The 13,556-nt window shown below is 40.5% G+C and overlaps 1 protein-coding gene across 3 annotated transcripts in view; it reads right to left on the bottom strand.

Moving 5' to 3' along the window:
• Positions 1-4,932: 4,932 nt before the first annotated feature.
• Positions 4,933-13,556, bottom strand: part of LOC133558913 (apoptosis-stimulating of p53 protein 2-like) — a 97,437-nt gene continuing 88,813 nt past the window's right edge. For 2 of the 3 annotated variants that reach the window (XM_061910074.1, XM_061910075.1), the window contains 4 exons: positions 12,540-12,673; positions 7,971-8,137; positions 7,684-7,883; positions 4,933-5,773 (listed from right to left, as the gene is read on the bottom strand). In XM_061910074.1, coding sequence (XP_061766058.1) covers positions 5,732-5,773; positions 7,684-7,883; positions 7,971-8,137; positions 12,540-12,673 — 543 coding nt within the window. In that variant the 3' untranslated portion in view covers positions 4,933-5,731. The remainder of the gene's footprint in view (positions 5,774-7,683; positions 7,884-7,970; positions 8,138-12,539; positions 12,674-13,556) is intronic. The other variant, XR_009808058.1, reaches the window with a different exon arrangement.

The raw sequence follows: 13,556 nt of genomic DNA, 5'->3' as shown, positions 1-13,556 counted from the left end.
TCCTCGGTGAAACAGTGACATCTGTAGGACACTAATGGAACTGCAGGGGTATTTCTATATACCAGGGGTCGGGAACCTTTTTGGCTCTCTCGCCAAATATTTGAAAATATATTTCCGTAAGAGCCATATCATTTTTTTTTTAACACTGAACACAACTAAACACGTGAATTATATTTGTGAATTATATTTATATAGCGCTTTTCTCTAGTGACTCAAAGCGCTTTACATAGTGAAACCCAATATCTAAGTTACATTTAAACCAGTGTGGGTGGCACTGGGAGCAGGTGGGTAAAGTGTCTTGCCCAAGGACACAACGGCATTGACTAGGATGGCGGGAGCGGGAATCGAACCTGCAACCCTCAAGTTGCTGGCACGGCCGCTCTACCAACTGAGCTAAACCGCCATCTCGTGCATTTTTAAGTAAGACCAACATTTCTAGAGTATAACAGGTCTCTTATTCTTTGTCACAACATTGTTATTCTGAAGCTAACTGTGGAGGGGGCGTGGCCTGCGGGCCTGCAGCGACAGGTGCGTAGAAGGCCCACCTGGGCCTTGTTATCTAATCACCTGTCGCTCTGTTATAAGCAGCAGCCAGGAGGAGAGACTGGGTTTGGGCTGGAAATACTATTTCTGGAAAGCAACTAAGAGACTTATTTAATAATAATAAAATATATATTGTAACCCTGAAACAGGCTCTCATGTCGGTGCTTGGGGGGTCTGAAAAACCCCCAGGAGGCCAAGCCCCACACTAACCAATAATTTAAAAAATAACTTCTTCCCATTAACGCAACTTCTTGAACAGGCGCGGTAGGAAACGGATGGATGGATTAAAAATGCATGAGAATGTTTTGTGATTTTAACATTATTTTTAACACTGTGATTACAAGTGGAATTATTCATTACTTATCGTGTTAACCCTTGTATTATGTTGGGGAAAAATGACATTGATTATGTTGCGGGTCGTTTTGACCCGTACTGTGTGAATGCACTCAAAACAGTCAAGAAAACAGGTTAAACCAATAACAATTTTATTTTAGGTTGTATAAACATTTAGAAAAGTGGCATAAAACACATTTTTTATTCCAATTGTATTATGTTAAGGGTCAATTTGACCCATTTCAGTTTTTGTGTTGATCAAAGTACTGGTTATCCTTTCTTTTTCTTGCTGAAATCTGGTGACTTTTCCTCATCTAGGGACATGAACTGGTGTGTATTATGTTGGGAAAAAATGACATTGATTATGTTGCGGGTCGTTTTGACCCATACTTTGAAAAAGCACTCAAAACAGTCAATAAAATAGGTTCAACCAATAACAATCTTATTTTAGGTTATATAAACATTTAGAAAAGTGGCATACAATACATTTTTTATTCCAATTGTATTATGTTAAGGGTCAATTTGACCCATTTCAGTTTTTGTGTTGATCAAAGTACTGGTTATCCTTTCTTTTTCTTGCTGAAATCTGGTGACTTTTCCTCATCTAGGGACATGAACTGGTGTGTATTACGTTGGGAAAAAATTACATTGATTATGTTGCGGGTCGTTTTGACCCGTACTGTGTAAATGCACTCAAAATAGTCAAGAAAACAGGTTAAACCAATAACAATTTTATTTTAGGTTATATAAACATTTAGAAAAGTGGCATACAATACATTTTTATTCCAATTGTATTATGTTAAGGGTCAATTTGACCCATTTCAGTTTTTGTGTTGATCAAAGTACTGGTTATCCTTTCTTTTTCTTGCTGAAATCTGGTGACTTTTCCTCATCTAGGGACATGAACTGGTGTGTAAATCTGGACACTTTGTTGTGTAGTGGAATGTTTGTGCAGAGTTTGTATAAAAAGATGACGTTGCGAGTCATTTTGACCCAGGCGCTTTAATGTAGGTAAATAGCTGCTGTTCAGATCCAAAAATAAACATGTCTCCTTGATGTACTTTTTACTTTGATGTACAAATGTTTGTATTTTGATTGTCTCTGAGACCCAGAGCCAGGTGTGTGAAGAGAGGGAACTTTCTCACACTTGTCCTTGTCTCCTCAGATGTCGTCCTTCTGGAGCTCATTTTTGGTGAGTTTGTCAAAGAGATGACATGCGAACAGTGACAAGGACAAATGTGAGAAAGTTCCCTCTCTTCACACACCTGGCTCTGGGTCTCAGAGACAATCAAAATACAAACAATTGTACATCAAAGTAAAAAGTACATCAAAGAGACTTGTTTATTTTGGCTATTTACCCACATTAAAGCGTCTGGGTCAAAATGACCCGCAACATCATCTTTGTATACAAACTCTGCAAGACATTCCACTACACAACAAAGTGTCCAGATTTACACACCAGTTCATGACCCTAGATGAGGAAAAGTCACCAGATTTCAGCAAGAAAAAGAAAGGATAACCAGTACTTTGATCAACACAAAAACTGAAATGGGTCAAATTGACCCTCAACATAATAGAAGGGTTAAGCAACGTCAGGTGAGATTTATCTGAGAGCCAGATGCAGTCATCAAAAGAGCCACATCTGGCTCTAGAGCCATAGGTTCCCTACCCCTGGCCTATACAGTCGTGGTCAAAAGTTTACATACATGTAAAGAACATAAACTCATGGCTGTCTTGGGATTCCAAATATTTCTTCAACTCTTATTTGTTTGTGATGTAGTGATTGGAGCAGATATTTGTTGGTCACAAAAAAACATTCATGAAGTTTGGTTCTTTTATGAATTTGTTGAGGGTCTACTGAAAAAGTGAGTAAATCTACTGGGTCAAAAGTATACATACAGCAATGTTTATATTTGCTTACATGTCCCTTGGCAAGTTTCACTGCAATAAGGTGCTTTTGTAAGACATCCACAAGCTTCTGGTTGAGTTTTTGACCACTCCTCTTGACAAAATTGGTGCAGTTAAGCTAAATGTATTGGTTTTCTGACATGGACTTATTTCTTCAGCATTGTCCACATGTTTAAGTCAGGACTTTGGGAAGGTCATTCTAAAACATTCATTCTAGACTGATTTAGCCATTCCTTTACCACTTTTGATGTGTGTTTGGGGTCATTGTGCTGTTGGAACACCCAACTGCACCCAAGATCCAACTTCCGGGCTGATGATTTTAGCTTGTCCTGAAGAATTAGGACATCGTCCCATTTACTCTCTGTATAGCACCTGTTCCATTGGCAGCAAAACAGGCCCAGTGCATGATACTACCACCACCATGCTTGACCGATAAATATATATAACTTACCGTATTTCCTTGAATTGCCGCCGGGGCGCTAATGAATTTAAAACCTCTTCTCACTCCTGCGCTTACCAAAGGCATGCGGTAAAAGTAAGCGTGCGCTAATTATTTTAAAACCTCTTCTCACTCCGGCACTTACCAAAGGTATGCGGTAAAAATCTGAGTGTGATGTAAGCTTGGACCGTCTGTGGCGGCATGTTGAAATGATTTCACTGCGCTTGTTGAGGGATGACAGATCTGGAGGATATATAAGAAACAGTTTCTCTTTTAAGCATAGGTTGCATCTTTTATTACCACTGTTGTAAGGTGTGCTGGATGCAAGAATTTGCCATGTTATTGAATATTCAACATTATTGTCTTTGAGGTTCCAAATGTGTTTGCTGAGTTCTGTAGAATTCCGCAAAGTCTGGTTTTTAAAAGAGGCCTTGTGATTATTCCATCTGGTTTCGAACACTCCTTCGGTTAATCCTACGTACGTGTCGGATGTGTTAATATCCTTGCGTGTTACCTTTGCTTGGTAAACGACTGTTTGTAAGCACCTTCCGTTGAGAGGGCAATCAGGTTTCTTACGACAGTTACATTCCTTAAATATATATATATATATATATATATATATATATATGAAATACTTGACTTTCAGTGAATTTTAGCCAAATATTTATTTTATTATGTATGTAAATAAAAACAATAGTTGAATTTCAGACGGCACCTATCAAATACACAGTAATGTAACTTAGATTTTCGGTTTCACTATGTAAAGCGCTTTGAGTCACTAGACAAAAGCGCTTTATAACGGCGTGGCGCAGTGCGCAACCCGAGAGTCCCTGGTTCAAATCCCACCTAGTACCAACCTCGTCACGTCCGTTGTGTCCTGAGCAAGACACTTCACCCTTGCTCCTGATGGGTGCTGGTTGGCGCCTTGCATGGCAGCTCCCTCCATCAGTGTGTGAATGTGTGTGAATGGATTAATGTGGAAGTAGTGTCAAAGTGCTTTGAGTACCTTGAAGGTAGAAAAGCGCTATACAAGTACAACCCATTTATCATTTATTTATAAATATAATTCACTTCACTTCACTAATAAAAAAACAGTTCTACTAACTGTACTGTGCTTGCTGGTTACTTAAAAAAAAAAAAAAAACACTTATCTTTCACTATTTGAGTAACATTTGTTCTGCCATTTGCGTACTGGCGAGTCACTTGCCGTCAGGTGCGAAACACCACAAAAATCGTTAGCCAATCAAAAAGCAACCCCATAGCGCTATAGCCAACATTCACCAGGAGATGACAACATAGATCACTCTATTACAGACGGTGTCGCCATGGCTGTAACTTCCTCGTTCTTCTGCTTCGTCTTCTTGTGTGTGCAGTTTTTTATTAAAATCCGTAGATGTTGTAACGTGATCGGGCAGGCAAGCTGTTTATATAACAGGAAAGCGGACGTGAAAACAGGCTGTCCCCACTCATGGAGCAGGAGGGGGCGTGGCCTCCAGCTCCGGCTGAATTTCGGAAGAAAATTTCTTCAGGGAGGTTTTCGGGAGATGCGCTGAATTTCGGGAGTCTCACGGAAAATCCGGGAGGGTTGGCAAGTATGCCCGTGGTGTAAAGTTACTCACACTTTTGAGGATCGCTGTATTATATTTAGGAATTGATATGATAGGGGGCGTCATAATAACAAAAAAATGACCGTCCATGACAGAAAAATGCTTGGTACAAAGTATTTATTATAAATGTTTAAAATGCTACAGTACATTTGAGGTTATAGTTCATACAGAGGGCGTAAAAGAAAACAAACGGTAACAAAAATAAATATATCTGCACGGTGAGATGTGTTTTGGGGGAACTGGAAAGAAAACGATGTTAGATGTGACTGAGAAACAGTCAGTGGGTGAAGTAGAGAGTAATACATCTCTCATGGTCGTCAACCTGGAAGTCAAACTGCCCTGGGATCAGTTTCATGTTAGTACAAGTACAACCTGTGGCGTCTCAGCCCGGTGGTTAAGTCTTAGACGTCATGGGCCACAGACTGAAAACAACAATGGCTCAAACTCACCATTTTTGCACCCAAAGATCCATTAGTGACGCGCTTGGAGACATTACACCTCCAGTGTTCATAAACAGAGAGCGAGAAAGAGAGAGATTGTCACTGTAAGTCAGAATTGTTGACTCAGTTACTCAACATTACAATACTGCTTGTTCCGTTTATATCCACAGTTTCCATCACTTTAGGAAACAAAAAAAGAAAAAACAAAAGGGAGGGACAAAATAGTGTCGAATAAGGAGGGAGTCCCTCTGTTGATGGAGGAAAGTGCCAGTTGGGCCCCAAAGTTCGTCGTTGATCCTTCATAGTGTCTCGTTATTGCAGCAGTTTCCTTCTTTTTCCGGATTGTTAAAGCATGTCTCTGTGTGTGTGTGTGTGTGTGTGTGTGTGTGTGTGTGTGTGTGTGTGTGTGTGTGTGTGTGTGTGTGTGTGTTAATGCGCATTATGAAGTGTGCAGCGTTCTTCTACGCGAGGCTTCTCTGTCTGGGCTTTATCCTCGGGTACAGCTGCAAGACACAAGACCACTTGTAAAGCAGACTATCAAAATAAAAGAGTTACAGTGTCTCACAAAAGTCAGCACATTTGTCACGAGTTTATAACTTCTTTTTTTTTTTTTACAACAATAAATATATCTTTTCAAGGGACTACATCATACTCATAAAAATTGGACATAAGAGTAAATAGTTATTTATTACTAATTTAAATAGGATGAAACCATTCATTTTCTACCGCTTGTCCCTTTTGGGGTCGCTGAAGCCAATCTCAGCTGCATTTCGGTGGAAGGCGGGGTACACCCTTGACAAGTTGCCACCTCATCGCAGATAGACGGACAACGATTTCAGTGCCCTTCCCTGAAAATCTCCAGGGGCAACCATTCTGCCCGATTTCCACCCGGAATGAACAATGGGGGCGTGCCTTAAAGGCACTGCCTTTAGCATCCTCTCTCACCTGAAAAGGAGACTATTATATATGTCTCCGTTATCCGTAGGTTTATCTATAACCCATAAAGTGTCACAGTTATTTGGTGACGACCCCCAAGATGCAGAGAAGGAGGCAGGCCTTGGGTAAGTAAACATGATTTAATAAAGATACTGAGACAAAAACAAAACCAAAAGGGTACAAACAAAAAGCACGCACACGGGCTGATATAACAAACTAAGGGCTATGAACGAACTAATTGGAAGCAGGGAACAAAAAACAGTAAGCTACAAAACATCTATCAAATATAGCTTACCGCTACGCTGCATTCACACGAGCAGTAGGACTGACGAGTAGAAAACGACATTGACACGACAATACAAAACATTACAATGATCCAGCAACTGACTGGAAGACAAAGGAGGTACAAATAGGAGCGGGCTGATTGGCAACAGGTGTGGCCAGGTGCCAATCAGCCGCAGCTGAGTGAAAACAGGACACAGGGAGACAAACAGGAAGCTGAACCAAAATAAGAGCACTAGACAGGAAATACTAAACAGCACTCAGGGAACAAGACAGGAAGCTGACAAATTAAGAGCACTTAACAGGAACTAAAAGACAGGAAATACTAAACACAGAAAACAGACAAATGCAGAGGAAAAAACTAAAACATAGACAAACTGTCAGGGGGAAGCCTGACATAAAGTAGGCAGGCACGGAGCTATTTCTCAGCGTGTGTTCATTCCAGCCGGCACGTTAATACACTGACACACAACATCCGGATCATGCATTGCTTCAAAACTACGGCAAGTAGTAATGTCCAAAAACATAACAGGGACGAAGCAGCAGAACGAAGAAGAGACATGGCGACGACAAGTAGGACGAAGTACGCTTAAGTTCCGAAATGATTGGAAAAAATAATTTCAGTTCATCCAGGACAGCTTGAAGGGGTTTGAACACGGTGGACAAACGGATATACTCATTCATGAACGGATTATTTATGTATATATATTTATATATAAATGGTAAATGGGTTGTACTCGTATAGCGCGTTTCTACCTTTAAGGTACTCAAAGCGCTTTGACACTACTTCCACATTCACACACACATTCACACACTGATGGAGGGAGCTGCCATGCAAGGCGCTAACCAGCACCCATCAGGAGCAAGGGTGAAGTGTCTTGCCCAGGACACAACGGACGTGACGAGGTTGTTACTAGGTGGGGATTGAACCAGGGACCCTCAGGTTGCACACAGCCACTCTCCCAACTTACTGTGCATGTATATAAGAAATACTCGAAAATATGTACTCCCCATCTCCCGAATTCGGAGGTCTCAAGGTCAGCAAGTATGCCCAAGGACAGAACAGCAGTGACTAAGCTGGCAGAAGCGGGGATCAAACCTGGAACCCTCAAGTTGCTACCAACCGAGCTATACCTCCCTGTACATTGGTATACTTCTGCAAAACTGTCCCTAGAGATAATAACAGCATGCTTACCCCGAGAAGGTTGCGAGGAATGTAGCCCTCGTTGTCTCCGAGGCGCGCCCACCACCACTCAATCTCATCCTCGTCCTCCCTGCGGATGACCGTCATGCAGTCGCCCTCGCGGAACGACAGCTCGTCTGGGTTTTCCCCCGCGAAGTCCCACAGGGCGTAGACCACCCCCCTGTTCATGATGCCCATCTTCTCTTGAACGCCTAGCCGCGGACACACACAAAAAAAAACACGCTTCAGTGGACACGCCCGTGCGGAATAATGAGTGGGAATGGAACCTTCCCACTGACCGTAGAGGAACTGGGAGCACTGGGTGTAGCCTTCCTCCATCTCCTCGCATTTGTCGGCCGCCGTCTGCATGTCGCTGTATGTCGTGTTGAAGACGGCGGCGGCCGACTCCACCAGGAACTTGCAGACTTGCACGTTGTTGCAGGAGGCGGCGCAGTGCAGAGGCGTCCTGATGAGTCCAAAAAAAGGATTAAAAAGGTGAGCGGGACAGAAAATACATTTGGAAAAATCCTTAAAAAAATGTTTCCTAAGTAGCACTTAAACTTAGAGGTTGAATTTTTTTTTTTCTTTTTCTTCTTTGTCATGAAAAAGGGAGGTTTTTGTGGTTGGTGCACTAATTGTAAGTGTATATTGTGTTTTTTATGTTGATTTAATTAAAAAAAAAAAAAAACTTTTATTTTTTTATTTATTTTTTTTTTAATAAAAAATTCTTCTGCGGCCCGGTACCAATCGTGGTTGGGGACCACTGTATTAGACTATTTGTTTGTCACCTGTAACACAAAAGCAATGTTTTTTGTTTTTTTTCTCAAATAACTTAGAATATACTGATGCATTGAATTGGTGTTACTATGCAATATTAGGGTGGTCCTGATACCAATATTCTGGTACCGGTACCAAAATGGATTTTGATACTTTTTCTAAATGAAGGGGACCACAAAAAATGGCATTATTGGCTTTATTTTAACTAGGATGGCGGAAGCGGGGATCGAACCTGGAACCCTCAAGTTGCTGGCACGGCCACTCCACCAACCGAGCTATAGCGCCCCCTAATGATATAAATTAATTACGGAGGTATACTAGACTATTTCTTTGTCACCTGTAATACAAAAGCAATGTTTGTTTTTTTTTTCAAATAACTTAGAATATACTGATGCATTGAATTGGTGTTACTATGCAAAATTAGGCTAGTCCCTGATACCAATATTCTGGTACCGGTACCAAAATGTATTTTTATACTTTTTCTAAATGAAGGGGACCACAAAAAATGGCATTATTGGCTTTATTTTAACTAGGATGGCGGAAGCGGGGATCAAACCTGGATCCCTCAAGTTGCTGGCAAGCCCACTCTACTAACCAAACTATAGCGCCCCCTAATGATATAAATTCATTATTGAGGTATATTAGATAATTTCTTTGTCACCTGTAACACAAAAGCAATGTTTTTTGTTTTTTTTCAAATAACTTAGAATATACTGATGCATTGAATTGGTGTTACTATGCAAAATTAGGCTAGTCCCGGTACCAATATTTTGGTACCGGTACCAAAATGTATTTTGATACGTTTTCTAAATAAAGGGGGCCACAAAAAATGGCATTATTGGCTTTATTTTAACTAGGATGGCGGAAGCGGGGATCAAACCTGGATCCCTCAAGTTGCTGGCAAGCCCACTCTACTAACCAAACTATAGCGCCCCCTAATGATATAAATTCATTATTGAGGTATATTAGATAATTTCTTTGTCACCTGTAACACAAAAGCAATGTTTTTTGTTTTTTTTCAAATAACTTAGAATATACTGATGCATTGAATTGGTGTTACTATGCAAAATTAGGCTAGTCCCGGTACCAATATTTTGGTACCGGTACCAAAATGTATTTTGATACGTTTTCTAAATAAAGGGGGCCACAAAAAATGGCATTATTGGCTTTATTTTAACTAGGATGGCGGAAGCGGGGATCAAACCTGGATCCCTCAAGTTGCTGGCAAGCCCACTCTACTAACCAAACTATAGCGCCCCCTAATGATATAAATTCATTATTGAGGTATATTAGATCATTTCTTTGTCACTTGTAACACAAAAGCAATGTTTTTTTTTTTTTCAAATAACTTATAATATACTGATGCATTGAATTGTGAAGTGAAGTGAATTATGTTTATATAGCGCTTTTCTCTAGTGACTCAAAGCGCTTTACATAGTGAAACCCCATATCTAAGTTACATTTAAACCAGTGTGGGTGGCACTGGGAGCAGGTGGGTAAAGTGTCTTGCCCAAGGACACAACGGCAGTGACTAGGATGGCAGAAGCGGGAATCGAACCTGCAACCCTCAAGTTGCTGGCACGGCCGCTCTACCAACCGAACTATACTGCCCCATGCAAAATTACTATTTCTTTGTCACTTGTAATACAAAAGCAATTTTTTTTGTTTTTTTTCCAATAATTTAGAATACACTGATGCATTGAATTGGTGTTACTATGCAAAATTAGGGTGGTCCCGGTACCAATATTTTGGTACCGGTACCAAAATTGATTTTGATACTTTTTCTAAATGAAGGGGACCACAAAAAATGGCAATATTGGCTTCATTTTAACTAGGATGGCGGAAGCGGGGATCAAACCTGGATCCCTGCAGTGGCTGGCACGGCCACTCTACTAACCAAACTATAGCGCCCCCTAATGATATAAATCAGTGTTAATTTTGACAGCAAAATTTGATTTAGTTTTAGTCATAGTCTTTTGACTAAAATGTAATTTAGTTTTAGTCATAATTTAGTTATTTAAATTGTTTTAGTTGACGAAATATCATAAGATTATAGTCGACGAAAACTACAGTAGATTTAGTCGACTAAAGAGTAATATGTAAACTTTCCCTTCAATTTCTGAGAGTCAAAGCAAAACAGCGGAAAAATCACCGATACAAGTCGTGTTTTGATGAAAATCATGTCTCAAATGTAGTATTTCCTGAGTAAGCCGTGTAATAAACGGGATAACGTGGAGTGAGTTGTATGTTGTGGAAAATGCTGACCTGGGTGTGGATTTGGGGCTGATTGGACTGGAAATGTCGCTTCAAGTTTGTTGTGTTTTTCCCCGTAATCCTGGCGCTGCATTTCTTACACTGCGTCTTGTTATCTTTGAGGTCAAATATAAAATGTCCCCATATGTCCTCTCTCCTCTTCCTCCCCGCCGTTGACATGTTGTCTTCTTCAGTCTCAAACGCAAACTACGTTTACGTAACTTCCTCACCACGTCGCTCTGATTGGTTCTCTTCCCGACTCCTCCCGCCTTTTCCTAATGAAATGAGTTCCGATTGGATCTCGTCTCTGGCAGACATATTCGTCTCGTTTTTATTCGTTGACGAATATGTCGAAACACCTCGTCATCGTCTTAGTGAAGTGAATTGAATGATATTTATATAGCGCTTTTTCTCAAGTGACTCAAAGCGCTTTACATAGTGAAACCCAATATCTAAGCTACATTTAAACCAGTGTGGGTGGCACTGGGAGCAGGTGGGTAAAGTGTCTTGCCCAAGGACACAACGGCAGTGACTAGGATGGCACACGCGGGAATCGAACCTGCAACCCTCAAGTTGCTGGCACGGCCACTCTACCAACCGAGCTATGCCGCCCCACGTCAATTATTTTTTATTCAGTTATTGTCTCGTTTTAGTCAGTAAAAAAAAGGTCGTTGACGATAACTATGACGAAAATTTTTTGTCAACAAAATTAACTCTGATATAAATTCATTATTGAGGTATATTAGACTATTTCTTTGTCACCTGTAACACAAAAGCAATGTTTTTTTTTTTTTTTTTCAAATAACTTAGAATATACTGATGCATTGAATTGGTGTTACTATGCAAAATTAGGGTGGTCCCAATACCAATATTTTGCTACCGATGCTAAAATGTATTTTTATACTTTTTATAAATAAAGGTGACCACAGAAAATGGCATTATTGGCTTTATTTTAACAACAAACTAAAAAAACTGACGGTACATTAAACACATGTTTCTTATTGCGTTCCAAGAACAATTTTGTCCTTGAATAAAATAGTAAACATATAGGACAACAAAGGCTCCTAATTAGTTTGCTGAAATATGCAGTAACTTATTGTGTCATTTATTATTCCATTATTTTGTCAACATTGTAAAGGACACTCTGTAAAATGGACCTCTAAAGGTTTAGTGGCCACATGCGTGGACAGCACCTTTTAGCTCTTATTTTCAAAATTGTATACACGACTGAATTGGGGTCTTATGGCCGCTTATGTGGACACTTATACTGCCATCTGGTGGTGTCAGAAGAGTATAACATACAATGGAATTTGGGAAAAAAAAGTCTAAAAATAAGAATTAGCAACAATTAGTTTCCTAAGTTCCCAAACGTTTATTGAGTGTTGTTAAAAGAAAAGGTGATGTAACACAGTGGTGAACATGCCCTTTCCCAACTACTTTGGCACGTGTTGCAGCCATGAAATTCTAAGTTAATTATTGTTTGAAAAAAAAATAAAGTTTATGAGTTTGAACATCAAATATGTTGTCTTTGTAGCATATTCAACTGAATATGGCTTGAAAAGGATTTGCAAATCATTGTATTCTGTTTATATTTACATCTAACACAATTTCCCAACTCATATGGAAACAGGGTTTGTACAATTAGTATGCTATCCCAATATTTACTACTACTGGCTATAATGCATGCAATTTGACACAATTAGAAAAGTACATTGATTATTAATGTTTTTAAATACTACATCCATGTCTAAGTATTTGTTTTGTTTTAGTTGTCTTAGTTATTTTTTGTACTTTTTGATTACCGTTGCTATGCAGGATGACAAGAAAGCTCGACTCACCATCCGTCGCTGTCTGCCGCGTTGACGTTGACGCCGAACTGAACCAGAAACTTGACGATCTCGGTGTGTCCGGCGCAGACCGCGTTGTGTAGTGCAGTGATGCCTTCATCGTTGGGCAGGCTGGGGTCCTCCACCTGGGTATAGGGAATCAAATTAAATTGAATAACACATTAAATTAGAAAACAAATAAAACACCGTATTTCCCGGACCATAAGGCGCACTGCCGATGAATGGTCTATTTTCGATCTTTTTTTTCATATATAAGGCGAACCGGATTACATAAGGCGCATTAAGGGAGTCATATTATTATTTATTTTTCTTCTAAACATAAAAGACTTCCTTGTGGTCCACATAACATGTAATGGTGGTTCTTTGGTCAAAATGTTGCATAGATTATGTTTTACAGATCATCTTCAAGTCGCTTCAGGATGCGCCGTTTTGTGGCCGGTCTTATTTACGTGGCTCACTTTCGACAGCGTCTTCTCCCCGTCATCTTTGTGGTAGCCGTGTAGCGTGCAAGGACGGGAATTAAAGAAGTGTCAAAAGATGGAGCTAACTGTTCTAATGACATTCAGACAGTTCGAGATGCTACCTCAGTAGAAGCATTTAAGTCTCACCTTAAAACTCATCTGTATACTCTAGCCTTTAAATAGACCTCCTTTTTAGACCAGTTGATCTGCCGCTTCTTTTCTTTCTCCTATGTCCCCCCCTCCCTTGTGGAGGGGGTCCGGTCCGATGACCATGGATGAAGTACTGGCTGTCCAGAGTCGAGACCCAGGATGGACCGCTCGTCGGGACCCAGGATGGACCGCTCGCCTGTATCGATTGGGGACATCTCTACGCTGCTGATCCGCCTCCGCTTGAGATGGTCCCCTGTGGACGGGACTCTCGCTGCTGTCTTGGATCCGCTTGAACTGAACTCTCACGGCTGTGTTGGAGCCACTATGGATTGAACTTTCACAGTATCATGTTAGACCCGCTCGACATCCATTGCTTTCGGTCCCCTAGAGGTGGGGG

Source organism: Nerophis ophidion, linkage group LG09, assembly GCF_033978795.1.
Source record: "Nerophis ophidion isolate RoL-2023_Sa linkage group LG09, RoL_Noph_v1.0, whole genome shotgun sequence".
Classification (NCBI taxonomy): Eukaryota; Metazoa; Chordata; class Actinopteri; order Syngnathiformes; family Syngnathidae; genus Nerophis; species Nerophis ophidion.
Note: the sequence above shows the minus strand (reverse complement) of the source record. Positions and strands in the feature narration are given on the sequence as shown.